A 27,850-nucleotide genomic window follows, 5' to 3' on the forward strand; every position below is an offset into this window, starting at 1 on the left:
GGTGGAAAGTGTGCTGACCAGCTGCGGCATGGTCTGGTATGGGCCCTGCAAAAAGTCATGGACACAGCCCAAGACATCTCAGGCAAAACCCTCCCCACGAATGAGCACATCTACAGGGAATCCTGCTGTCGGAGGGTAGCAGCAATCATCAAAGATCCACAACTTCCAGCACACGCTGCTGCCATCAGGAAAGAGGTGTCGGTGCCACAAGATTCGCACCACCGGGTTCAGGAGCAGAGGCTCCCCCTCCACCGTCAGACTCCTCGACAACAAACTCAATCAGGGGCTCATTTAAGGACTAGTACTTGTGCGCTTTATCGATTTTCTTTGTTCTCCCTGTATTGCAGTCAGTTTGTTTACAGTTCTTTGCCTACATGTTTACGCCGTGTAAAGTTTATTTTTTGCTTCAGCATTTTATCCGGACTTTATCTGAACTTTACAGGAGCTGTGGCCAGGTGGAGAGGTGGAGGAAGAGATGAAAGTAGCACTTAAGGGGTGTGATAGTACAGATCTATCACCAATGTATATAGTGTATATAGTTACAGTATCTAGACTGTGCTTACAGCGATTGGCTGAGAGCTAAGCCACGCCTACTGTCTAGGCCTTAAAGGGTCGTGTCCCTAGCCAGGTCAGATCATTCCGGACTGGTCGGCCACCTGTGAAGAGCTCCTGTCTTTTGCTAATAAAAGCCTTGGTTTGGATCAACAAGTCTTTGATTCTTTCGACGAGCTCTACAAGGGGCTTCTAGATAGTCACATGAATGTGTCAGAAATGGAGAGATATTTTTGATCTTGTGCAAGAAGAAGAGATTTAGTGGAACTTGGCCCTGTGTTTGGTACAGATGGGATGAGCAGAAGGACCTGCTCCTCTGCTTTTGTCTTCTATTAACTCGTGCTAATCATAAAAATTGGCGATGACCATACCTGCTGCCCGGTGACGAGCAAGATACTTGACTCCTTCCCGTGAGTCACCTGCCTGTAGATATGGTCCATGATTAGAAGTTCGCTCCAGCAGTTCTGTAGAAGCTTCATCTGATCGTCAACCTGCCAAAGACAATTTCTGCCAACGTCAGCCAGGGGAATCAATGACTAGCCTGTTCTTTGTTCAATTTCCCACCTATCTGGAAACCTTTTTTCTGACCTGAATTTAGCAAAGAACACAGTGTGAGGGAGAATCTACAGGTACTGTGATTGTCGTAAAAGCACATAAATGCTGGAGGAGACTAGCAGCTCAGTAGAAGGTAAAGATATTTTTCTGACGTTTTGACCTGAGCCCTTCTTTAAGTTATGATTAAAAGCAGGCAGGTGCATAAATAAAGTGTCATGGGCTTGGTTTTGGAAAGCTGAAGGGCTATAATTCGTAAGGAGATCCATCGTGGGTATGAGTCCCCACTTCATCGAGGACATCTATGATAGGTGGTACCTTAGGAAAGCAACCTCTATCCTCAAGGACTCCCACCATTAGGAAGGAGGTAAGCACGGTTGGTGGAGCGGTTAGCCTTTACAGCGTCCCCAGCGATCAGGACCAGGGTTCGAATCCAGCACTGTCTGTATGGAGTTGGCCGGTTCTCCCCGTGTCTGTTTTTCCCGGGGGCTCCAGTTTCCTCCCACCCTTCAAAATGTACCAGGGGTGTAGGTTAACTCGGTGTCAATTGGGCTGCAGGGAAAGAGCTTGTTACCGTGCTGTATGTCTAAATATAGATTCAAGGTTACAAAATCAGTTCCATATGTCATCAGATTTCTGGATGGACCATGAGCCACAGATGCATTAATTTATTTTGACCTGCAATATCTGCACCTGTGATGCAACAATGTTCGTGATGCGTTCATGACAATAATTCTGATTCTGGATGGACTCAATGGACAGAATGGCCTAAACCTGCTCAACACCAAATTCCAAAACCACAGTGTCCCATGCAAGGCAGTTTCCCAATGGATGGTACTGGCATCAAATGAGCAGCCTACGTCCCGGAGAGATCGCAGGCAAGGAGAGCAAACCTTCCTCTGATAATGAAGTTGGGCTGGGGGCAGGGGAGCAGAGGGAAGCAGGATGGAATGCTGGCTGACATACTGCAGCGGCCCTTCCTGTATGTCTCTCTCTGGATTAGTGAGGGAAGTCAGAAGTGCATTCAGATATTAACACGCACAGACGTCCCAGCAGCAAAGTGTGGGCATTTTCCTGTCATTTTCTGCTCACAATGTGATGTGCTTCCGCCATCCTGTTTGACACAATCTCTCAGCCAATAAAAGGGAGATAACTAGTTGCAGTGAATAATGGGAGCTCAGTCAATAAACAAGCTCATATAATGTTCGGACCTCTCTCATATTCCCCCGCACCTTGTTGAAGGGTTCAAACCCAAACCATCGGTAACATATCTTTACCTTTGCTACATAAAGGTACTGTTTGACCTGTTGAGTTTCTCCAGCATTGGTGTGTTTTCTCAGCTCATGTAATGCATCAGTTTGGCGGAACATAGCTGCAGGAAATCGAGAACTTGAACTCGCGTGGATCAGTCGATCACTGAATAATCCTGATCAGTCATTCAGGGTTTTATCCAGTTCCTCCACACTCCCACTGCTAAAGAACATTCATTCAGCTGATTCGCGCCACCAGGTTCAGGAACAGTTACTACCCTTCCAGTGTCAGACTCCGAAATAACAAAACTCCATCAGACACTCACTCTTACTTTGCATGTTATTAATTATTGAATATTTATTTTCTGTATTACACAGTTTTGTTTGCACTCTTTTGTTAAGCATTGTAAGAATAAAGTCTCAAGCAACCGGAAAATGCACTTATCCGGCATCTACCAATCCCAAATGGTGCTGGGTCAAGAGAGTTTTACTGTATATACTCTGACAATAAATCTGAAATTTGAACTTTGAATGCATCACTGAGCCAAGTTGTTTAATGTTAACACTCTCCAATGTACAAGAGAAGATTTGCCTGCATAAATCACCTATCTGGACAATACTGAGTCTAGTGACTATGTCTTCTGTCTGCCTGGCTCTGAACAATAAGGGTTACTGATCACGGCACTGGACTTCACAATTATCAGACAATTCAAGTTTCATACAGCATTTGTCTGGGCATTTGGACATAAGCGATTGAGCGTGGGTCCAGATTTTCAGATACCAGACAATGCAAGATGGTTACAAAAAGAGTTTTCCAAAGCAGTGCTCTGGACCCTCAGAACTTGACCCTGTCCCTTCCACGCAGTGCTCGTTCCACATTCCTGCGCTCCTGAGGACCACTCTTGTACCCATTGCCCTGCTTTCCCCAAGGGCCAGGTACTATATTTGCTGCTCCCTTTGACCCCAAAGTCACACCTGTTTCTCCTTCACTTTCCCCCCAACAAAGGGTGGGTACCTCATTCCCAGTCTCACCCACCGGACTGATGCCAACTGCCCATGTCATCCTCTTATGTGTCATGTTCCAACATTCCCAACCTACCTGGCGAGTGCCAAACTTCTCTTCTCTCTCCGCAACCAGACCCAAGTGTTTACGGAATTGTAATTTATAGTAATTTTATACCTTGTTCTGCCCAATACTGTTGTTGCAAAATAATAAATTTCATGACACACGTTCATGAGAATAAACCTGCTTCTGATTCTGTGAGCCCTGGTTAAAAAAAGCGTCCCTCCCAATAACCCCTTCACATCAATTTTCCCTTGCCACTCCACCCCTAAACAGCACAGGAACTGTATTCCACACCTCCCCCCCTCCCCACCAAATCTAATTCTTACCAATCCTTTCTTGGTTCACCCTTGTCTTACCCACATAATGCAGGCACACGTGCATCCAGACAAACCAAACTTCCAGCCTCTCCAATTGTTTCCCAAAGACTCTAGACACAATTGCTATGGCATGGACTCTCCACGTCCTTCCCTCTCCTGCAACCCCGCACAGCAGGGGCCATCATCTTGAAGTAATCATCAGTGGTGCTATTTTGTCAGGAGTTTGAGGAGATTTGGTACAAAGAAACATAGAAGATAGGAGCAGGAGTAGGTCATTCGACCCTTCGAGCCTGCTCCGCCATTCAACGAGATCATGGCTGATCTTAAAGTTCAGTACCCCATCCCCGCCTTCTCTCTGTAACCTTTAATACCCTTATACTGAAGAAATAGATCTAATTCCCTCTTAAATAGATTTAATGAACCTGCCTCTACTGCCCTCTGTGGCAATGAATTCCACAGATTCACCCCCCTCTGGGTCAAGAAATTCCTCCTCATCTCGGTCCTAAATGGTTTGCCTATTATCCTCAAACCACGGCCCCGGGTTCTGGATTTTCCCATCCTTGGAAACATCCCATCTGCATCCATTCTGTCCAGTCCTGCCAGAATTTTATAGGTCTCTATGAGATCACCTCTCAGTCTTCTAAACTCCAGTGAGTACAATCCCAATTTGCACAATCTTTCCTCATCAGTCATTCCTACCATTCCAGGTATCAGCCTGGTGAATCGCCTCTGCACTCCCTCCATTGCAAGAACATCCTTCCTTAGATAAGGTGACCAAAACTGCACACAATACTCCAGGTGGGGTCTCACCTGCAGTAAGGTATCCTTGTTCCTATACTCAAACCTTCTTGATGTGAAGGCCAACATACCATTTGCCTTTTTAACCGCCTGCTGTACCTGCATGCTCGCCTTACGACACAGTGAAAGTTGAAAACACTGCAGTTTGCCACACAATTTTGAACCACCCAGTCCTGTCCCTTGTGGACTTGGGGAGGAAATCAGGAGAACACGGACCAGTCCTCACTGAGGGGTCAACAGCAGAGATGGTCAGGAACTTCAAATTCAACATCTCTGGGGATCTATCCTGGGGCCTCCACATCGATGCAATCATGAAGAAGACTCGCTAGCGGCTATGCTTCATGAGGAGATTTGGTATGTCACCAACGACTCTTGCAGTGTTCTGACCACTGCAACACGGTCTGATATGAAGGCACCAATGAACAGGGCAGGAAACAAACTGCTGAGAGTTGTGAACTCAGCCAGTGCTACCATGGGCATTCATTTCCAATCCATCAAGGACATCTTTAAGAGGCAGAGTCTCGAGAAAGCAGCTTCTTTCATCAAGGACACTCACTGCCCTTTTCTCAGGAAGGAGATACAGGAGCCTGAAGACCACCCCCACCCCCCCCCATTTGTGAAGAAGAAGCAGAGGAGGCAACCCGATGGGATGGCAACCCCGACCAGTGAGGGGTTCTAATGCGGAACAACACACAGGCGGCTCGAGGTGAGATACCCACGCAGGCTGCGTGCCTGCAGGCGACTGAGGTCAAGGGACTTGCAGCATCGTGGGAGAGTGGCTGAAAGGGTACAAGGTATCAGAATGAGATGTGAGAAGGGGGAAAGGGCATTGAGGGCTTCCTGATCCTGTCTGAGATTTGGATCTGGAGCTCAGATGGCCAATGGTTTAGACTGAAGGCTGTGTGGCTGCAGGTGAACCCCCGGACACTCAGTGACTCTGGGGGTACACTCTTTGGCTTCTATTTCTCTGACTGTAAGGTGCACTGGGCATTTTCTGCTGATGGTGAATCTTTGTCTGCCTTACAGCAGACTAAAGGAAATTTTGTGTAACATTACATGACAATAAAATAATCTTGAATCATGTGATCATGGACTCTTCCCCATAATCACACACTGTTCCTGGATTTGAGACTTTCATTGGGGTCTACAGGACTCACAGGGAATCTGTAGGGACTGAGATCATTCAAAATAAATAAATGGAGAAAATATATTGGGTAGAATTGGAATCAGCATTCTGATAATGATAAGAATCTATTGTCAGCACCACGGTTAACGTAACGGTTAGCTCAGTGGTTCTCAACCTTTTTCTTTCCACCCACCTACCACTTTAAGTAATCTCTGTGCCATAGGTGCTCTGTGATTAGTAAGGGATTGCTTAAGGTGGTAGGTGGGTGGAAAAAAAAAGGTTGAAAACTTTTAATCGTCCCTAATGGACTCGTTATGTGCAGGGTTTCATAACTGCAAAGGAATGGCCCAGTGACCATTTTTCTCAAGCAAAATATTTCAGTAACAATTGGGTCTAGAGCAATGGTCCTCAACCTTCCCTTCCCACTCACCTACCACCTTAAGTAATCCCTTACTAATCACAGAGCACTTATGGCATTGGGAATACTTACAGTGGTCTGTGAGTGGAAAGAAAAAGGTTGAGAACGTTTGGGTTAGCACAAAGCTGTTACAGTGCCAGCGACTGGGACTGGGGTTCGAATCCCACGCTGTTCTATAAGGACTTTGTACCTTCTCCTCATGTCTGTGTAGGTCTAACCTACACCCACCATTCGGAGCATACCGGGGGTGTAGGTGATAGTGGTGTAATTGGGTTGTAACAGATTCGTGGGCCGAAAGGGCTGTGTGTCTAAATTTAATTTAAAAATTAAAAATGTAAATTTAAAATTTACACCCAAGCACATTGTTTCAGATGCACTGAATTTCTAGCTTGCTGCAGTTACACAGGTCTGTAAGGCACACTCACAGACAAGGATACTTCTCCAAGGTTTAGGAAAGGTTACTGTGAACACAAGTCAGTGAGATCAGTGGCAGTTTTGTCAGCATGGGATTCCCTTTCCCCAGGAGAGCAGCACCCTTCATCATGTTTATTTGGACTGACAGGGCAGTTCCTGAGAGAAGGGCCGCTGAGCTCCATGGAGCAGATGAAATCCTCAGCAAAGAATGTACTTCCTGTTGTAGCTCACTTCCGCAGCTCCTCCGTAATACACACAGCTGGTGCTTCCTTGCCTCCAAGTGAAACAATGCCGGGCAGGCGACTGCCTTTTGATTTGGTCTGTGAAGGATGTTGCCGGAAGAGGTTACCAATTGTAGTAACAATAACTTTGATTTATATCACACCTTGTGAGTGGTGAAACTCCCTTCGCTTGAGCCTTATCCTTTGATTCTAAGCCTCAAATGAAAATTAGAGCAAAGGATCTCTGGAGATTGTAAGGAGGTGAAGTGCCTGAAGAATGCTGCAGCTTGGCATTTTAAAGCACAGCTGCTGGTGGTGTGGGGACAAGCATGAAAGTGGATTTGGATGGGGAGCGGGGGCTGTGGAAACAGAACAGGGCCATTCAGCCCTTTGTGCCTGCCCTGCTATGATCATGGCAGTTCATCCAGGTTAGGTACCCAGTTCCAGCTTTCTCACCAAATCTGCTTGAATATCAAGTCACATTTAACCTGATGAAATAGCGTTTTCCGGTCCTTGGAGCAAAGCACGCAGACACACAACCAGTCGTAGCACGCATACAGACAAACAGTACAGATGCGGAACAAGTACAGGAAAACCCCTGTTATCTGGAATTCATGCAACCAGCAGCCTCAAGCAATCGGCCAAAATAAAATCCAGGAAAAGAAAGAGTTAAAAAAGTTTAAAATTGGCGGCCTTGCTTTTTAACCATCACACCCAGCACCGATGGCATAGGGATTACTTAAAGTGGTATGTGAGCGGAAAGAAAATGGTTGAGAACCTCTACCCTGCAATGTAAAAATCTATCCAACCTTGCGTTAAATACGTTGACTGAGGTCTCCTACACGGCTTCAATGGGCAGCGAATTCCACAGGTTCCCCACCCCCTGAGAAAAGCAGTTCCTCCTCATCTCCATCCCTAAATCTACTCCCCTGAATTTTGAGGCTGTAGGAACTGTAAGTTGTAGGAAACAGAGGGGTGGAAACAGCAGTGGGTAAACAGAGGATTGGAAATAGTGTGGAACATCACCCCCCCAACATAAACACCACCCACCTAAAATTTCCCCCCCCCACATAACTGTAAGAACACACTCAGTTATTCTTCAGCACAAAAATGGTGTCAACCTTCTTTATTCTGCTCTCAAGACACAACCTTCTTTCCATGAAACACCACTCAGCCTGCCCTTTTCATTGGCTCTCCGCCAGGCAGGTGAACCATGATGTTCTTAATCTCCTCCTCCTGTGACCTTACACATGCGTGTGGTCCATCACAGTGTGCTCACTCTCCCAACCAACCCCCCCCCCCCCACCGTTCTGATCCACGCATGTTACTTCTCTCACGCATCACCCTGGGTACTTCCACTAGCAGCGACCAGCTCTACTCCCAACCCATGTACGTTCGCCACTGTGACAAGGCTACATCCCATTGTTCCAGTCTCCCCAAACCTGCTGAGTTTCTCCAGCACTTCTACAATCACAACTACAATCTTGTTTAACCAGAGAAAAGCTCGTCAGCCAATCATCTCCAGGATAATTAGGGAGGGATAATAAAAGCTCTCCTTTCCCATGACGTGCAATCCATGAATGAGCGTAAAACATGGTTAAAGTTTCTTTGGGATGTGTTTTTACCTTCAGTTCCTTGAAGTAGATGCTGCTCCTGGCCCATTCCACCAAGGAGAACACAGTTTGGTCAGCCATTTTGCACATGAACCCAAAGGTATTGAGCCGCTCGGGCTTGCCTCGGGACGACTGCTCTTGCCGCAGGTAGTTTACGATCTTGTCCCGGACTTGCGCCTCATCTGGCTCACACTTCACCAATTCCTGCACCAACTGTGGCACAGCTGCAGCCGAGCCCTGCCTATAGGCCACGAGGTACGAGTTGCTGAGCCACGGCTCCTGGGAACCCACGTAACTGGGGTCCATGTATTCTGACTTGACGTGGCAGCTCTGGAAGGAGCTGCACAGCTGGTATCCCGCCATGGAGCTGTGGGCCGCGATTGACATGTTGACTGGTAAGGAGCCAATTGGACTTGCGTCCTGGTCACCTGTTGATGATGACAGGCTGTTGTAACTTAAGGATAAGCACCTGGTTGCTGCGTGTAAACTTTCGCTGGGGTTGGGAAGGTCTGTCGGTAGACTTTGCATCATACAAGAGGGATCCAGTTTAACTCTATTGCCATGGACAAGAGCCTTCTTCTGTTGCTTTAACGCCCTGTCTTGCTTGTACAAGGGTCCAAACTTATTGCGACCACCACGCATGCGATCTGCTCTCACAGCTGCACAAAAAAAAAATGACCAGGTGGAGCATAAGTAAATGCCAGCATATTTTGAAGCCATCCCACTGCTGAAGCCTTACTTTCAGCTACTAAATGATAAAACACTAAGGCAGTGGTTCTCAGCCTTTTTCTTTCCACTCACATCCCGCATTAAGTAATCCCTAGGCCATCGGTGCTCTGTGATTATTAAGGGATTGCTTATGGTGGGAAGGGAAGGTTGAGAACCATTGCTCTAGACACAATTGTTACTGAAAAATTGTCATTGGCCCATTTCCTTTGGAGTTCTGAAACCATGCACATAACGAGTCAATGAGGTACGGTTAAAACAGCGGTTTTCAAACTTTTTCTTTCCACCCACAGCCCACCCAAATAAGTCCCTTACTAATCACAGAGCACCAATGACATAGGGATTACTTAAAATGGGATGTGAGTGGAAATAAAAAGGTTGAGAACCACTGTTCTAATTGTTTCCATCCACTTTCCTGTCTCCTTTCCTTCCTAACCTGCACAGTTAGTATCGTGGTTTGGTGCAATGCTATTGCAGTACCAGTGACTCAGGTCCAAATCCGGTGGCGTCAGTAGGAGGTTGGACATTCTCCCTGTGTCTGCCTGCGTTTTCTCCGGGTTCATCCCAGCCTTCAAAATGTACCGGAGTTGTAGGTTTATTGGGGTATTTGAATGGCACGGACTTGAGAGCAGGAAGGACCTTTTACTGATGTCTGTCTAGAATTAAATTCCTCTCTGATCATCACCCAAGTATGTTGGAGACCCCCCCCCTTCTTTAACTCAAAAGGAGACTGAACTCCTCCGCCTTCCTGCCCAACACCTTTGGTTAGACACGAGCAGGTTGGTCCATACACAGCCCTACGAGGGTTATCTCTTGAGGCCAATCCTCTCCACTTCTCACCTTCAATCTTCTGTGCTACTTCCTCGATCTTAATAGAGATCGTGGATCTCTTGGATTTGAAGGTGTAAAGTGAGGGGTTGAAATGTGACAAAGTGGGGCTCAATCATTAGTCCACGGATAGTAGCTTTGAGTCTTCCTCAGCAAAGTATATACATGAACCTATAGTTCCTCTTGGGTAGAGCAGGACTGCCTTTACATCAGATCAATAAAACTAACCTGGAGCACGTTCCCTATCAGTGGGTGAACAATCCAGGATGAGATAGAGTCACCGAGTCCAGGGAGGAATTTATCCACCACATGATCTGCCACCCTGAGAGCAGAGAGGGTCTCCCCAGATCATGGATCAGCCGATGAGTATTTTGCATTGTGCTAGAGAGATGGTGAGCAAGAGAAATGCTAAACAAGAGTCTATTCCCTTCTCCTTGAGCGAGTTTAAACAGTTCGCCATGGTGACAATAAATATTCTGATTGACTCATGGGTCTCGATTCCTTCAGACCTCAGCTTGATATAGATTGATATAGATCAGCCATTGTCAAACAGAAGGAGAGAATAGTTTTGGAGGTGTGTTAGCAAGCGTGTAAGTGATGTGAAAATTGGTGTTGTGGAGAGTGAAGAAGTTCGTCCAGAGCAAGATATAGATCAGATGGGAAGTTGCGATTCCAACAACTGAACTCAGTTCCCCGACTAATGAAGGCATGCCGTGTCAATTTCCCTTTCGATTGTGTGGCAACCTTGAGGGTTGTATAGGGACCCCAAGATCCCTCTGTGCCTCCACACTGTTCGGAATCCTGTCACTCACCACGTATTAAGAGTGCTAAAACTTGCTTTTTGCTTTAAATTCAGGGTAATTTAAACACTTGAATTTAATTACCCCAGCTGCCATGTTGTGTTTCAATTCTCTGTCGAAGTCAATGGTCCTGATATATGGCTGCTCGTCTGGTAAATGTACTAGTATTAGACATAGATATCCATATGGCACGGTAACAGGCCCTTGCGGCCCATGTGCATATGCCACCCAAATGCATCCAATCAACTTACAATCCCTGTACGTTTTGAAGGGTAGAAGAAAACTGGAGCACCTGGAGGAAACCCACGCAGACACAGGGAGAACATAGAAACTCCTTACAGACAGCGCCGGATACGAACCCAGATCACTGGCACTGCAACAATAGCCGCTACGACAACTGGTTACGACAGGCCAAAATATAGAAATACCTTCCAACTTCATCCCCACAGTCAGGCACTTCTGAAATCGACAGTAGGGACAGCGTTTCCTCTGGGTTTTGTCGATCTGACAGTTCTGGTTTTCCACACAGGTGTAATGTTTGTTATTCTGAACAGTGCGCTTGAAAAATCCCTAAAAATAGAAGAATACACATGCCTTCTTAATTTAATCAACAGCATTTCCTCTGAGATGTGGAGAAGCAGCTGTCCGCACAAGGCACATATCAGGCAAGGAAGTTGCGCCCCGACCTCTCACTTCCAACCGGAGATTTGGACAGTTTCCTTCTGACCATCGTGGGGCTGCTTTACCGCATTACATAATTATTGGCAGAGTTCCGTGCATTAGATTCTCCCCTGGAACATGGCTGCATGTAGCTTGTTGACTTAGGAGACAATCGAGCATCGGTCCACAGCTGACTAGCCCTTTGGCCTTGCTATCACGAGGTCAACTGTGAGTTGAATATTTAGGGGAAGGGAACCACCAGATTTGACTGATGCTTTCACAAGTCTTATGGTTTATTTGAAATACAGAGATGCTGAAGGAACCCAGCCAGTCTTGCAGCGTCCATGGGAGGTAAAGGTATATGACCAAAGGCCTGAGCCCTTCCTCAATACAATATATTGGTTATATATCTTTACCTCAGAGGATCCTTCCTGGACCCAACACATTAACAGCGTCAGGGAGGTGTGAGTGAAAAAGACAGGTATCTGAATTAAAGGCGGGGGAAGATTGGGAGGGGGAGGAGTGCAGGCCAACGGCAGGTGTTAATTGGATGTGATAGAAGGAGAGGTGCGGATTGGCTCTGTGAAAGGAGATAGAGGGAAAAGGGAAGAGAGAGAGGGGGAGAGAGGAGGGAGCGAGGGAGAGAGAGAGAGAGCTGGTGGAAAGGAGACAGGGGAAGAAGATGGGGTGGGGTTTTAATTGAAATCAGAGGTCAATGTTAATGCCATCTGGTTGGAGGGCACCCAGATGGAAGATGAGGTGTTACTCCTCCAATCTGCAGGTGGTCTCAGTTTGGCAGTGCATGAACCCATGGGCAGACATCTCATCAAGGGAATGGGATAGGGAATTGAATTGAAGTGGGCAGCCACTGGGAGAACCATGCTATTGTGGTGGACAGAGCCAAGATGTGGACAGACCCAGATTTCCCAGTCTGTGCTCAGTCTGTCCAATTTAGAGGAGACAACAGTGGGATCACTGGATGCAGAAAATGATCCCTGCATATTCACAAGTGAATCCCTTATCGCCCCTTGAACTATTCGGCTTTCACAACTTCAAAGGCAATTAAGATTTAATCCTGTTACTGTCTATATGTGGTCACAAACAGATCAAATGTGGACAGCAGCAATCTTTCTCTGAAGAAGATTCATAAAGTGTTATTTTGCAACAATCCTGCAGTTTCTTGGTTACCGTGATCAATTCTCTGTTTTTAATTCCAACTGACTGAATTAACCAAATTTTCCATGCCTTGCTTGGATTTGAACTCCTGGCTTAAAATGATTTGATCTAGATTTCTCATTGACTGGCAGCGAGTAATCTTGGTCTGTGCCCAAGATGGTGGTGCCTATGTGATTGGTAGCAGCCACAAGGGGTTGCCAACTCTGATGACATGGAGGACGGGCGCAGGGCACCAGGAAACAGGGAGAGCACATCCTCCCTGCCCTGGTCTCAGATCAGAAGGAGAAGCAGAGGGGAGGATCCATGGTGACCACTGTGGCAGGCCAGGGGATCTGTGGCTGAAAGACCCACAGGTGTGGTGGGTTGTTGGTGACTCGAGGCGTGGAACCATGGAGGTTGTGGGTGGTGGAGACTCACGCCAGGCTATGGAGTGCTGGAGACTGGTTCAAAACTGGATGAAGGGGCACCAGGTATCAGAATCAGGATGTGGAAGGGTGCCGAGGGCGCTGAAATGTTCCTGATGGTGTCGGAAGTTCCGATCTGAAGCCCAGGTTGCGGACTTTGTGTGGCTGTGGAGGTTGCGGAAGCACTGGAGCCAAATCTACAGACCCTCGGTGACTCTGGGGGACTCTCTTTTGCTTCTCTTTCTCTGACTGTAAGAGGCGCTTCAGGTAATTTTTGCTGATGACGAATCTGTCCGCCTTACAGCCGGCAAAAGAAAATACATGTAATATGACACTGTTTTATTACATGACAATAATTTGAATCTTGAGTCTTGATTCCTGTCTGGCCAATGTGCACCCCCTCCACCATCAGACTCCTCAACTTCAAATTCAATCAGGGGCTCATTTAAGGACTCTCACTTTTGCATGTTATTGATTTTTTCTGTATTGCACAATCATTATTTACAGTTCTTTATTTGTTTACATGTTTACGTTGTATACAGTTTTTATTTTGCATGACCAATAAGTGGTAATCCTGACTCGCCTGCAGTTAAAGGAATCTCAAGGTTGTACGTGATGTCATGCATGCATTCTGACAATAAATCTGAAATCTGAATCTTCTTCAAGGCCTGCTCTCAGGCCCGAAATACCAGTAATATATCTTTACCTCCTATGGACGGCTGAGTTACTCCAGCATTTCTGTGTTTTTACTACAATCGCGGCGTGTGCAGGCTTTTGGGTTTCACCAGGAACTGATCTCATGTTCCACAGCAGCTGCAATCCTGTATTAGGATAGGTTGTGTATATTGGAGGTAGAGGACCCATGATTCGGAGCCGAACAGGAGTGTGGGTATGACAACGGCTCTGTATACGCTTATCTTTGTGAGGTTTTTCAGTTGGTTGTTTTTCCAGACTCTTTCGTGTAGTCTTCCAAAGGCGCTATTTGCCTTGGCGAGTCTGTTGTCTATCTCATTGTCGATCCTTGCATCTGATGAAATGGTGCAGCCGAGATAGGTAAACTGGTTGACCGTTTTGAGTTTTGTGTGCCCGATGGAGATGTGGGGGGGCTGGTAGTCATGGTGGGGAGCTGGCTGATGGAGGACCTCAGTTTTCTTCAGGCTGACTTCCAGGCCAAACATTTTGGCAGTTTCCGCAAAGCAGGACGTCAAGCGCTGAAGAGCTGGCTCTGAATGGGCAACTAAAGCGGCATCATCTGCAAAGAGTAGTTCACGGACAAGTTTCTCTTGTGTCTTGGTGTGAGCTTGCAGGCGCCTCAGATTGAAGAGACTGCCATCCGTGCGGTACCGGATGATAGTGAAGAGCTGATCATTTTCCTTCAGCTATTTATACAAACTAATGCAGACTCTGTCCTTTTGAACTCTTCTGAACAACGCTCATTATCACTGCAACAGGGAACCTAGCCAAAGAAGCAATAGACCTTTGATTCTTAGATGATAATTAAGTTGTAATATACGATGGGCTTGTATATTATTTTTCCGTTCTCTTCAGAATTTTTTTTTTTAATATATAATTTTTTTTATTTTTCACACCATATATCACAATAGCCATGATATACACTTTTTCTTTTCCGTTCTCTTCAGAATTTTATAGGACAAAGACTTCCTGGCAACTTAACACTGGAATTCTGTCATCCCTACCTTTTACCAAAGTCACCATAGCCCTTTCCACACCCATTCCAAATTCTGGGGAGTCAATGGTGCCACACCAAACTATTGTGACATAGCAACATAAATATGATACAGTAGAACCCCTGTTATCCGCCCGCCACGTGGATTGGTAGATGCCGGATAAATGAATTTTCCGATTGCTAGACATTGTTTGTTGCTGGATTGGCGAACTAACTGCAATTTTAAACTTGCGTGTTTTTTTTTTACATATTTATCTTCTTGCTGGTTGGTTGGATGCTGCTGTTTGCTTGAATTCTGATGGCAGGATTTTACTGCATAATGTTGACACACAGCTGAATGTCAAATTGGTGAGGGTGTCAAATACGATTCTTATTGATGAAAACCAGCAGACAACGCGATTGAAGTGAAAACACAAAGCTGGGGAAACTCAGCAGGTCCAACGATACACTTCATATTAGCAAAGATACATAATCAAAGTTTTGGGCCTTGAGTCTGAAAGTTGGTTATGAATATTTATCTTTGCTATATAAAGTATACCATTGGACCTTCTGAGTTTCCCCACCATTCTTAAAGATCACTGGTTCTCAACCTTTTTCTTGCCACTCACGTACCACTGTAAGTAATCCCTATGCCATCAGTTCTCTGTGATTAGTAAGGTGGGAAGGGGAGGCAAATTACAGTGGGTCCAGACATTTGCAGAACCACGAGTTAATTCTGACCATGACCAACCTCTCAAAGCATTTCATCACTGCAGATGTTAGTGCTACCAGGTGATAGCCATTGAGGCCACTCACCCTACTCTTCCTGGGCACCGGGATGATTGATATCCTTTTGAAGCAGGTGGGAATCTCTGACTGCAGCAATTGCACCTATTTAACCTACAAATGGACTTATTTTGAAGGCAAAAGGAAACCAGATCACGTGGGGGGAAAACACACGCAGGACACGGGGATAGCGTACAAACTCCTTAAAGGCAGCACCGGTTTCTAACTTGGGTTTCTGGCATGGTAGCCATGCCACCCTATGCAAAAACTCTCTAAGTTACAAATGGCCTGACCAATGGAAAACGACCATGTAAATTCTCTCAGAAATTATAAAGCATTTTTCAAGCTAGTAATAAGAATATTAAAATGATTCACAATCCTCATTAATAATTGAATACAGCACACTTCTATTAATTTAATTGGAGGAAAGTGTTAGTGTGACGTTACCATAGTAGTGGGTTGTTTGAAAGAAGGGGATGAGTCAGGATACAGGATGGAGATTGAAAACTTGGCTGAAAGGTGCACCAATAACAACCTTGCACTCAATGTCACCAGAACCAAGGAGCTGATTGTTGACTTTAGGAAAGGAAAGCCAGAGGTGTACATTCCAGCAATTATTGGTGGATCAGAGGTGGAGAGGGAGAGCAAATTTAGGTTCTTGGGAATAACTATCTCCTTTCCTGGACCTAACACACCAATGACATCATGAAGAAAGCACACCAGTGCCTCTACTTCCTCAGGAGTTTGCAAAGGTTTGGTGCGACATCAGAAACACTCTGGCAAATTTCTACAGACGTGTGGTAGACTGGCTGTATCATGGTCTGGTATGAGCACACCAATACCCATGAATGTAAAGACCTCCAAATGGTAGTGGACATCACGGGCCAAGACATCACAGGAAAAACCTCTCCACTAATGAGTACATCTACAGGGAATGCTGCTGACAGAGAGCATCAACAATCATCAAAGACCCACACCACACACCGCATGGTCTGTTCTCACTGCTGCTATCAGGAAAGAAGTTTCGGTGCCTCAGGATTCACACCACCAGGTTCAGGAACAGCGGCTACCCCTCCACCACCAGATTCCTCAACGACAAACTCAATCAGAGACTCTTTTATAGACTCTTACTTGTGCACTTGATTCATTATCTTTTTGGTTCTCTCTGTATTGCACCATCAGTTCATTTACCTTTCTTATCTGTTTACAGTTCTTTATTTGTTTACACTGTGCTCAGTTTAGTTTTTGTACTACCAATAAGTGGTAATTCTACTGCACCCACGGGAAAAAGAATCTCAGGGTTTTATGTGATGTCATGGATGTACTTGGACAATAAATCTGAAATCTGATTATTCGATGAAATGAAAGAATTAGACAAGATGGATGTGGAGTAACGTTGACGTCGGTTACTGTAGAAAACAGATTTTTCTCATTTAGGGATAAACTGGCTGATGTAAATTTTCAGAAAGAAACCTTGATGTAACCCGGGAGTTCCTGAATCTGTGTTGCATCAGACACAAAACAAAGCGTTGGAGTACATCGGAAATAAAACTGCAAATGGATTTTTAAAAATACTATAATTAATGAGTGTGTCTTGTGACATTGTGTTCACAATACATCAGGAGTCACTAGAAGGAAACATCCTGTTTATGAATATTTTTTGACAGTATCATATCTCTCCAGTCTAACCTCTGTGCTAACTTGACTGTAAACAAATCGTGTGCAGGCAGAAAGAAAAAGCCCCTTAGATCAGGAGCGGTCAACCTTTTCATTTTTAATTTAGACACCCAGCACGGTAACAGGCTCTTCTTTCAGCCCATGGGTCCATGCAACCCACTTAACCTACACCTCCAGGTGGGCTGAAAGGGCCTGTTACTGTGCTGTGTGGATATGGTGGTGTGCCTTCCACTATGCTCCCCAGTCGGGGAATTGATGCAGCATTGCCGGTGGTGTGGACCTGGGGAGAATGGGAGATGGAGACACCATGCTAACCCCCCACAGGGTCCTTACTGCCCTGTTCTACTGCCGACATCTCAGTACAGGCTTCAGACGGCCTGCTAATGGAGCTGACGGTGTTTATTTTTAAAATGCAGGGTGTGGTGCCATGAAGGCGGTCAGCAGTTACCTCCTTGGGGGGCAGTCGCCTGGCGCAGGGCACCACCAGTGGGGAGAACAGCCCCACCCCCCACTTCCCAGTTGAGAAGGAGACAACACCAGGGGCGGTGACCATGGTTGGCGAACTAGCAAGGGGGTCAGCTGCTGAAGGACGCACACTGTTGCCGACTTGTGGATGGCGAACCCACGCAAGCTGCGGGCTGCTAGTATCAGAGCTGGGATCCGAGAGGGTGCTGAGGGCAAGGAGGAATCCTGAAGGCCCTTGGGCTCTGAAGTCTTCTTCTCCGTGTCAGAGGTTGGGATCTGGTCTTGGGTTGGTGATGGTTTGAACTGTGTGGCTGAAAAAAAATTTGCAGACACTCAGTGACTTGGGGGAGGGTGGAATCTCCCTTTTGCTTCTCTTTCTCTGAATGTAAGGGGCCTTGGGCAATGCTTAATCTTTGTCAGTGGCTGACTGAAGGCAATCTTGTGTAATATGAAATTTCTGTTTTATTCATCAAGGCCTATCCCTTCGAGAGTGAAGATGAACAAGGTGCCTTGTAGCTCTTCTGCCCTGACAGGACTTTTTGTAGTTGTTGGCACATTGTGATGTGCCGCGGCGAATCGCGGAACGCCATGCAGTGCGATTTTATTTTTGCGAGGCCCTCCCAGTTGGTATGGTTGACATGGAATAACTGGAGATCACACTTGATTACGTCTTTGTAGTGAAGACGTGGGTGACCAACAGGACAGGAAGCATCTGGCAGTCCACCATAGAGGACATATTTAGGCAATCGGCCATCCTCCATATGGACAATGTGGCCAAGGTGTCGAGCGCAGATGATTGAGTAGAGGTCCGTACTTCAAGTTTTCTCCAGGACTTGGGCGTTTGTGACTCTGTCGTGCCATGAGTAGCCTAGGATGGATCTGAGGTAGTGGAAATGGAATGCGTTAAGACGGTGTTCTTGCTTTCTGTATGTGGCCCAGGATTCACAGTTGTAGAGAAGAGCACTAATGACAATAAATAATATATATATTTTTAAAATTTAAATTTAAGCATACCGCACAGTAACAGGCCTATCTGGCTCATGAACTCACGCTGCCCAATTACACCTGATTAACCTTCAACCCCAGTGAATTTTGTTTTGAAACTGGAAAGCCCAAGGAAATTCACTCTGACGGGGAGAATGTATGCATTCCTTACAGACAATGGTGGATTCGAATGTGGGTCACTGGTGCTGTAACAGCCCGGCGCTGACTGCTAAAAATTTGTACACATGCAGCAAGGAAGCAGGTCCCTTGTCACAACTTGTCCACCAAAATCCCAAAACAGTGGTTAAAAGAGGAACTATGACATTCTCCCTGATGTCCATTCGAGGAGAGTCAAATCAGAACACAACTGGGGCTATTGGGCCCTCGAGACATTGCTCGATAAGAACCACACAAACAGGGTTTGTGATCTGTGACATGCTACAGTCCTGTCCAGCGAATTATAATGGGAGGCATCTGCAACTCTTGAATTAGATATTAAAACAAAGCACTCTTTCACCTGGTTGGATGTGTATAAAGAAATTCTGCATGCCCAATTTGAACTTCACTCTCTCAATACGAATGAAAAAAAATGCAAATGTGCTGGAGAAACTCAGCAGGACACATGGTATCTATAGGAAGTAAAGGGTAACCGACGTTTCGAGCCACGACCTCTCACCAGGTGTATGCCATGTGGCAGAGTGACTCTCGGCCATGGGCTTAATTTTACAAGCACAACTAAAGAGATTCTAGTCATCTATCCTTCAGATCCAAAAATGTCACCATCACAGAAACCTCCACCATCAACAATCCAGAAAGACGCCACCAGCCACACAATACCTTGGCTGTGAGAACAGGTTGGTGTCTGGGCAATCTACGGCATGTCACTCAGCACTTGACACCTCAAAACCTTTACCCCCATCTATGGCACATCAGGGCAAGTGCATCTCCTACAAGTTTCAAGAAGCTCAACGCCATCTTGGAGAGAACTAGGGGATGTGCTGCTGTCCAGAAGGGACTCCTTGAAGGGGTGGTTGTTGGAGATTCGGTTGGAACTTTGAAAAAAGAATGCCAAGTAATTCTGAAAGGAGGTAAAACTTATAGGAATGGGGAATGGAACTAAGCTGAAAAAGTGGGCACCTGTTCATCCTTTAGATGTTGGGCATGTGGATTGTGGAGAGTCATGTGACCTCTCCCTCTGAAAATTGGTCGGAAGTCACTTCACCTGCTAATCAAGGTCAAGCCTTGCCCGCAGGCCAGCACACACCTGGTTATTGGCCCCTTTAATTAGCTCACTGATACCTGGGCCGGACTGTCCAGCTGAGAGCACTATAAAGCCCATGACATCTGCCTATTTTCTCTTCTAGAATGAACCCTAGTTTCAATCCTGTTTGTGAACCGTGGGCGATGCTGGAGAGTCATTGGTAAAGGTGTGCACAGCCAAAGGGTTGGGAGCTGTAGTATTGGGTGCTTAGAAATCGCTTGTGTGTGTGTGTGTGTGTGTGTGTGTGTGTGTGTGTGTGTGTGTGTGTGTGTGTGTGTGTGTGTGTGTGTGTGTGTGTGTGTGTGTGAAATATCATTCATTTAGGTACCGTTCGATGTGGGCGATCATGTCTCTCTATCCATTATGGTCTCTGACCCTCCGAATTGTAGTTGTTGCCTCCGCTGTTTCAAACCATGATGTTAACCCATCAGTCATTTCCATTTTCTGTCTGCCTTGGCTTATTTTTCCTTCCAGCTTTCCAGTTGTAACTAAACATTGTAATGCATTTATACACACACACACACACACACGCACACGCACACGCACACGCACACGCACACGCACACGCACACGCACACGCACACGCACACGCACACGCACACGCACACGCACACGCACAGGCACACACACAGGCACACACACAGGCACACACACAGGCACACACACAGGCACACACACACGCACACGCACACACAATATTAAGTTGGGCACAAATTATTTGTAACCAGCTAACAGAACACTGTGATCCTGAAAGAGAAAACATAATTCTTGAGGCTTGTTACAAACAGAAAGGGGATTTACTAAAATAACTCAATAAACTGTTACTGTGTTTTTGTTATTGCTGATAACTTCAACAAGGTTACCCTTGTACCAACATTTCCGCAAGGAAATGTTTGTAACGATCAATATTGAAGCAACTTTATAGCACCCCTAACCCCCCCCCACCCACACCGCCGGACATCAAAGTGTTACCACCCTGTTCTTTTGAAAGTCACCTCTCCTAAATACTTAATTTTCATATGATGTTGAACTATTCCTCCTCAAAAGCCACAAAGTCTAAATTAGCGATTCATGCGGACAATGGCAGGCAGACCAATTCTTTGCTAAATGGTTCTCGAACTGAATCAATAAAGTGCTGCAGAAAATGAACAGGTCACGCAGCACCCATAGGAGGCAAAGATGTAAAACCAACCCTTCGTCAATGTATGAGAAAAATGTAGGCAAATGTCTGAATAAAAAGGTGGGGTGGGGGGGGGAGTTGTGAGCGCTGCTTTGGACGCAAAGTCCACAGACTGTACATCGGGCTTTAATTAGCTTAAACTTGTACATATCAGTCTCAGTATCTTTGCTGGCTCCATGTCCGAAGGGGCCAGCTTGAGCCTTTATACGGGCCGGTGATTGACGGCCGGCCAGGTGGGGCCAGCCTCCCAAGTTGCTTACCTGCAGGTACAGTGGTTTCTCCCTGCAGTAGGCCGGTGAGAGTACGGCCAGTGCAGTGGTCGTATCACTACGGGGGGGGGGGGGGGGGGGGGGGGAGGGGGGGAGGGAGAGAAGAAGTGGCAGGGAGGGGAGCGCAAGCTATTGTGGGGGACATGGATAGGAGAGCGGGAGAGAAAATCTGAGAGATGATTGGGGGTGGTGGCTCTGAATGTAGAGCTGGAGGTAAGGAGACAGAGGGGTAGGGAAAGAGAGACGGGGAGGGGGAGGGAGTTTCTGGTAAGTACAGTGATGTAGAGTTTGAGAGTAGCAGGTAATACAGAAGTGGAACGGTGTGAAAGACCCCAGTGGCAGCACCTGCAAACTTATGTTTCACTCTGTCCTTGAACTGTATTGCTTTTTGGGCCAGTTCAGAGGTCAGAGAGCAAGTGCACAAAATGAAAGGTAATAGGAGCAGGAGGAGGTCGCCCTGTTGAAGCCTGTACCTCCATTCAACATGACGATATCTGAATCCTGTCAGCCTCAGCTCTTCCTCTATGCCACTTCTCCCCTGCCTTGAATTTCTTGAACTTCGAATTACTTCTACGTAAATACTTCTAACGATCTGGCCTCCACCACCCTCTGCCAAAGTGAACGGTTGAGATTCTCTGAGAGCAGAAATGTCTGTGGAGTTAAGTTTAAAAATGGCAGGCCCTCTATCTTGGAGGTTTAAAACTCTCCTACTCGTGAAGGCACTCACATTGTAAAGTCAACACAGGCCAGTTTGGGTGAGTATTACAAGCTTTATTCTTGAGAATACGAGAAGGGCGATTACTAAAACCTGTTAGTTCCCTGGTCATCATTGCTGATTACAAAGAAAAAAAATTCAATTGAATTTTTATTTTCCAACAGCAATGGTTGGATCCAAACTTCCTTGGAGTCCACGTAACTAGTGACTTATCATGGACATACATCTCCTCACTTGTCAGGAAGGCGCAAAAACGACTGCACTTCCTAAGAAGACTGAGGTGGGCAAGGCTACCAGCTACCACCATGTGAACCTTCTACAGGAGCTCTAACAAGAGCGTCCTGGCCGGCACCATCAGAGTGTGGTACAATTACTGCAGGGAAATGAATCGGAGGTCAATCCATCAGACCATAAGAGGGGCAGAGAGGATCACTGGAGTCTTCCACCCCCCCCCCCCCCCCCCATTTGACAATCTACCAGGATTGTTGTCTGAAGAGCACTTGCAAAACTATTGAGGACCCCTCTCATCCCAGCACACAGCATCTTTCAGCTGCTCCCCCCCATCGGGGAAGAGATACAGGGGGATCAGATACAGCACCACCAGGCTGAGGAACGCTGAATGACCAAAGGAGCTACTCGCACTGGCTATCCAAGACTCATATTGACGAAACAATATTTATTTTTTTGCAGATCCGAATACTTGTCCTGCGTACACAATGTTTTGCCTGCACGCAGGTTATGTCTGGTTGTGTGTCTGTATGTTTTGCGCCGAGGAGTAGAAACCACCCTTTCGTCAGGTTGTACTTGTGGACAATAAACTTGGCTTCTTCTGGACTCCTTTTCCTTCCTTTCAAGTGTCTGGTTCAAAGAACACTGCAGCCTCACTGAAAATCCAATGACATGGTTAATGAGGAGGCTGGCCGATCTATCATCTTTAGATGTAGGACTATTCCACTATCAATGAGAGTGTGAACAATACCAAGGAGTCCTTTTAGCTTTAGACCAACATTACCAAGTGCTGGCAACCCAGCAAGTCATTGGACGAGAGGATCTATCGCTGCTGTTAACTTAAAGGCCTCTGGGAGCAATTAACTGTGGCTGGGGTGGGGGTGGGGAGGATGTGGTGGCAAGAGAGCAGAGGGCTGATTTCAGAATTTGCTGCCAAAATGTCATACCTTACAACTTTCACAAGTTAGGAGCCCATAGTGGTATCCTGAGACTTTGTCTCCACAAATCGGACACAACTCTTCAAACGTCGGTTCCACTGGGAACTCCATTTTGACGTGGGAATCTACGATTTAAAGAAACAGAGCATCATTAGTTTCTGTGTTCAAGTGTGCGCTCTCTTCTTTTTACTATTCCTTCATGTCTTGCATACGGAAGGTATTGTTGGTTGATGTTGTGAAAAGAATGTGGTTTCAGAACGTCTCAGGTCATTTTACTGAGAGTCAAGTAACTTTGGAAGCACACTGCAGTCAATTTATATACAGCAGCTTCCTGCAAAGAGCAATGGGATAATGTCCTGGTGGCCTTATGAAAACGTATACAAACCGCATGATAAGTTGCATCAGATCATTCTACATTGCTATACATCTATCATCATGTTGCACGCCATGACAGCAACTCCGTCTACAGTGGGTTGAATAAAAAAGCGGCAATGGGTAGGCATACAGGAGGGAAACCAGAAACCTGACTGAATGGTGCACCAACAACAACCTCACACTCAATGTCATCAAAACTAGGGAGGTGATTGTTGACTTCAGTGATCAATCCAGGGATCATTGGGGGGGAATCAGAGGTGAAGAGGGTGGGCAAATTTAACTATCGCGAAGGATCGTTCCTGGAGCCAACACGTGATGAAATCACATCAGCACCCCTCCTTCCTCAGGAGTTTGGGGAGGTTTGGTATGACATTGGGAACCCTGGAAAAGTTCTACAGAGGTGTGGTGGAAAGTGTGCTGACTGGCTGCATTGTGGTCTGGTATGGGGATACCAATACCCCGAACATAGAGCCCTGAGAAAGGTAGTGGACACAGCCCAGGTCATCACAGGACAAACACTCCCTGCCATCGAGAACATCTACAGGGAACGCTGCCATCGGAGACCAGCAACAATCATCAAGGATCCGCAGCACCCAGCACACGCTCTGTTCTTGCTGCTCTCCCACAGCAATGTTCCCTGTAGATTTTCTCAATGATGGGGAGGGGTCAGGGTGTGAATGTGTGTGTGTGTGTGTGTGTGTGTGTGTGTGTGTGTGTGTGTGTGTGTGTGTGTGTGTGTGTGTGTGTGTGTGTGGAGGCTGAAACACTCGGGGCATTTAAGAGACTCCAGCACATGGATGAAAGAAAAATAGAGGGTTACAGGGTAGGGTGGGTTTAGTACTTTATTTTAAGGAATATATGGGTCGCACAACATTGAGGGCTGAAGGGCCTGTACTGTGCTGTTCTATGTATAACCACATGAAAGATTTTCCCCTCTGATTCCCCCCCCCCACAAATTTCTCCCCTCTTACTTTATTCCTTTGCTTTCTAGTTTCAGTTTCCCCAACACTTGGTGACTCTACCACCCTCATTAACAGTATAAACTTCTATGTTCACCCTTAGCCTCTAACATTCCAGTGAGAACAAGCTACCCGAGCTCATCTCAAGCCTTCTTCCAAAAATAAAACCTGCCTGGCGAATCTGTTCTGCACTCTCCCTGATGCTGTGACATCCTTTTAGTCGTGTAGTGACCAGATCCCTACACCATGTTTCATGTGCGACCTGACTGAGATGTAGCTGCAGTTTGATGTCGTAAATGCTTATACTCAGTGGAGTGAAGCATGAAAGCCCGCAGACAGAAATGCTGGAGGAACTCAGCAGGTCTCTCAGCGTTCCTGGAAGGTAAAGATTTAAAACCATAAAATTGAAAGAACACAGAGAAGATTTGCCAGGATGTTGCCGAGACCGGAGGAATTGAGTTACCGAGAATGTTTGAAGAAGTGGAGGACTTTATTCCCTGGAGCGCAGAAGAATGAGGGAAGCTTTGATGGAGGTGTACAAAATTACGATCGTCATTGATGGAGTAAATGCAAGAAGGCTTTTTCCACTGGGGTTACGTGAGGTGCAACCCAAAAGGCATGGATTAAGGGTGAAGTTCAGGGGGAACACCAGGACGACTATCTTCACACGGAGTGTAGTGAGAGTATGGAACAAACTATAGTGGTGAGTGAGGATTCATTCTTGAAATCTGGACCAGAGGAGTATAGGGGGGTATGGACTGGCTGCAGATCAGCGGGACAAAGCCAAATAGTAGTTTGGCACAGACTAGAAGGGCTGAAGGGCCTGTTTTTTGTACTGCATTGGTCTATGATTGTAGGGCTCAGGCCCCAAATCTATGGACACTGTGTGGCCTGCTGAGTTCTTACACTCAATGGCTTGGTCTAACGAAGACAAGGAGACCAAAGGCTTTCTTCATCACCATGCAAACTTGCACCCTGATTGTCCACTCCTGAGGCCTTTCCACATACATTCTCATTTTCTTTTTAAAGTATTTTCTTGATATTTACTCAATTGTTTTACGTTTGAATTTGAACCCGGGCCTCTGGCTCTGTGATAGCATCGGGTTCAACCGTACCGTTAGTGCAACGCCTTTACAGCGCCAGCGATCGGGTCCAGGCTTGGGTTCGCATCCCCCCCCCCACCCCTGTTTCCTGTACGGAGTTTGTACGTTCTCCCTGTGTCTGCGTGGGTTTCCTCCAGGGGCTCCAGTTTCCTCCCACCGTTCAAAACATACTGGGGTGTAAGTAAATAGGGTGTAATTTTGGTGGCATGGACTCATTGGGCCAAATTGGCCTGCTACAGTGCTGCACGTCAAATCTAATTTTTTTTTAAATTACACAAATAAGGATGGGATATTCACTGAGGCAAGTGCTGGACTGACAATTTCCTCTACTTTAAGCAAAGCTATTGTTTTCCTTTAAATACAAAATGACTCACAGGATCTTTTACGAGCAGTTGGACAAGGAAGAATGCTGAGTTGTGAGTAAAGTTTGTGATCTTTCAGAGCTCAAGGTACAACACAGAAGACCAATTTAAACATTTCTTTCGATCTACATTCAAGAGTATTGGGTTCTGTCTGAACACCAATATCTTTCCAGCTCCTTCAAATGAAATTAATGTTCTACCTTTCCAGTTTTTTGCAACTCACATCAGAAATCAAAGTCGGGTGATATAATTCACTGACAGAGGTAAATCCCTTCATAAGAGGAGAGAGGGAAATGGAGAAGGGATCAACTTTGGTGCCTTGTGCATGGAAACTCAGCAGGTCAAACAGCACACTTTATATAGCAAAGATAAAGATACAATGGTTCGGGCTTAAGCTCCTCATCAAGGTATGAAAAAAATGTAGGCCGGCTCCCAAACAAAATGGTGAGGGATGGGGGTACGGTGGTGTGGAGGAGCAGGGGGAGTAGCACAATCCCCAAAGGCCGGACGAAGAAGCCAACAAGGGGAGAGGGGATGGCTCTGCGAATGGAAAGAGAAGGGGGTGAAGAGCTGGAAAGAAGACAAAAGTAATGGGAAGGGAGGGGCTGATGGAGACGTTGATGTTGATGCCATCCAGTTGGAGAGTGCCCAGATGGTCTTGGTGGAATTGAAGGGTCACAAATCTAGTGTCCAAGCCTCAGGGCACGAGACCTCCTGAGTATAAAACCCTTGTGAATGGGATATCATGTGTCCCAAATCAGGGAAATTAACACATTAGAAGGGATCAGGAGGGAGATATCCCTTGCTATGTATCCTGTAACAATTTACCAAAAGGAATGTGGCCACAAATCCTGAAAAGTTCAAATATTTTGAGAGATAACAGAAATATTCAGCAGAACATGAGGAGCAATTAGTGCAGTGACTTCTTATTTATTGATCGCTGATTGAAGTGGTGCGTGTGCATGTGCGTGCGTGTACGTGCACGTGCGTGACAGAGACAGACGAGTGGGGTTCTTCTTCTAAACACTGACGGGTACCTCCAGTGATCACCCTTCCAAGGCTTGGTCCAGTCTGACTCCTGAAAGTCGTCAGGACTGAAAGTTAATATCCTTTGAAAGATGTTAACCAATCCAGCCATTTTATGGCAGTCCTACATTTGTAAAGTTCAGTTTGCCTCAAAGAACATTACAGCGATGAATGAATGGATTTGGAATCCTTGCAAATATTTCGAGAGGTGGAAGTGCAGATAAAAGAAACACGAGTTTTCTTGTACTCACTCTGTATCAACATTTGATTTGATCCCGAATCCTGAATGTAGAAGAAATTGGTTTCGGTATCTATGTTTGGCAGCATTGTCAAAGCTCCAGGTTGCCAGTTAGACGCACGCTCTTTAGGACACAGAGCACCGTTAACACTGGAGGTGCATTGCAACAGGCAGTGCAGTGAAAGCATCCCCACAGGAAGAAGAGGAGGGACAGAACGGACTGACATGCAGACTGGCCACTCATGGGTTGTTCCTTATCACACAATGGGTTGGAGAATAAGTGACAGCAATCAGTGCTAACTCATTAACCCTGTCAGTTCTTATCATGATTGTGCCGGTTTATTCTGGCCTTACTGAGTTGGTTCATGTCAGTGGGCTCTACGATGTCACCCCCACCTCCGGTTCACTTTAGATGGGAGCGTAACGTCGAAGGATGCAAGGGTCCTTGTCAGGGTTCATCCCCAGCAGCAGCGTGAGAGAGGACTCATTGATTTACGGGCTGTTCACCAGGGACGCGCACAGCGACAGGCATCCAGAGCCGCTGAAAGATCATCAACTTGGTGAATGATGCCTTTCGGTCGGACCGAAACCTCAGCTGGCGCATTCTAGGCTGCAGGAGTATGTGCTGGGGGGACGCTCTGAGGCTTGGCACAGCTAATGCAAGGGCACTGTGGGGAAGGTCTGCACTTTAGAGACC

At 46.3% G+C, this 27,850-nt stretch overlaps 1 protein-coding gene across 1 annotated transcript in view; it reads right to left on the bottom strand.

Annotated features, from left to right (window-relative positions):
• Positions 1-27,326, bottom strand: part of LOC138758438 (nuclear receptor subfamily 5 group A member 2-like) — a 33,001-nt gene extending 5,675 nt beyond the window's left edge. The window contains exons 1-5 of the mRNA XM_069927349.1: positions 27,167-27,326; positions 23,100-23,215; positions 11,110-11,251; positions 8,340-8,986; positions 924-1,043 (exon numbers count right to left, since the gene is read on the bottom strand). Coding sequence (XP_069783450.1) covers positions 924-1,043; positions 8,340-8,986; positions 11,110-11,251; positions 23,100-23,215; positions 27,167-27,242 — 1,101 coding nt within the window. The 5' untranslated portion in view covers positions 27,243-27,326. The remainder of the gene's footprint in view (positions 1-923; positions 1,044-8,339; positions 8,987-11,109; positions 11,252-23,099; positions 23,216-27,166) is intronic.
• Between the last annotated feature and the right edge of the window lie 524 nt (positions 27,327-27,850).

This window comes from Narcine bancroftii, chromosome 3 (assembly GCF_036971445.1).
Source record: "Narcine bancroftii isolate sNarBan1 chromosome 3, sNarBan1.hap1, whole genome shotgun sequence".
NCBI lineage: Eukaryota > Metazoa > Chordata > Chondrichthyes > Torpediniformes > Narcinidae > Narcine > Narcine bancroftii.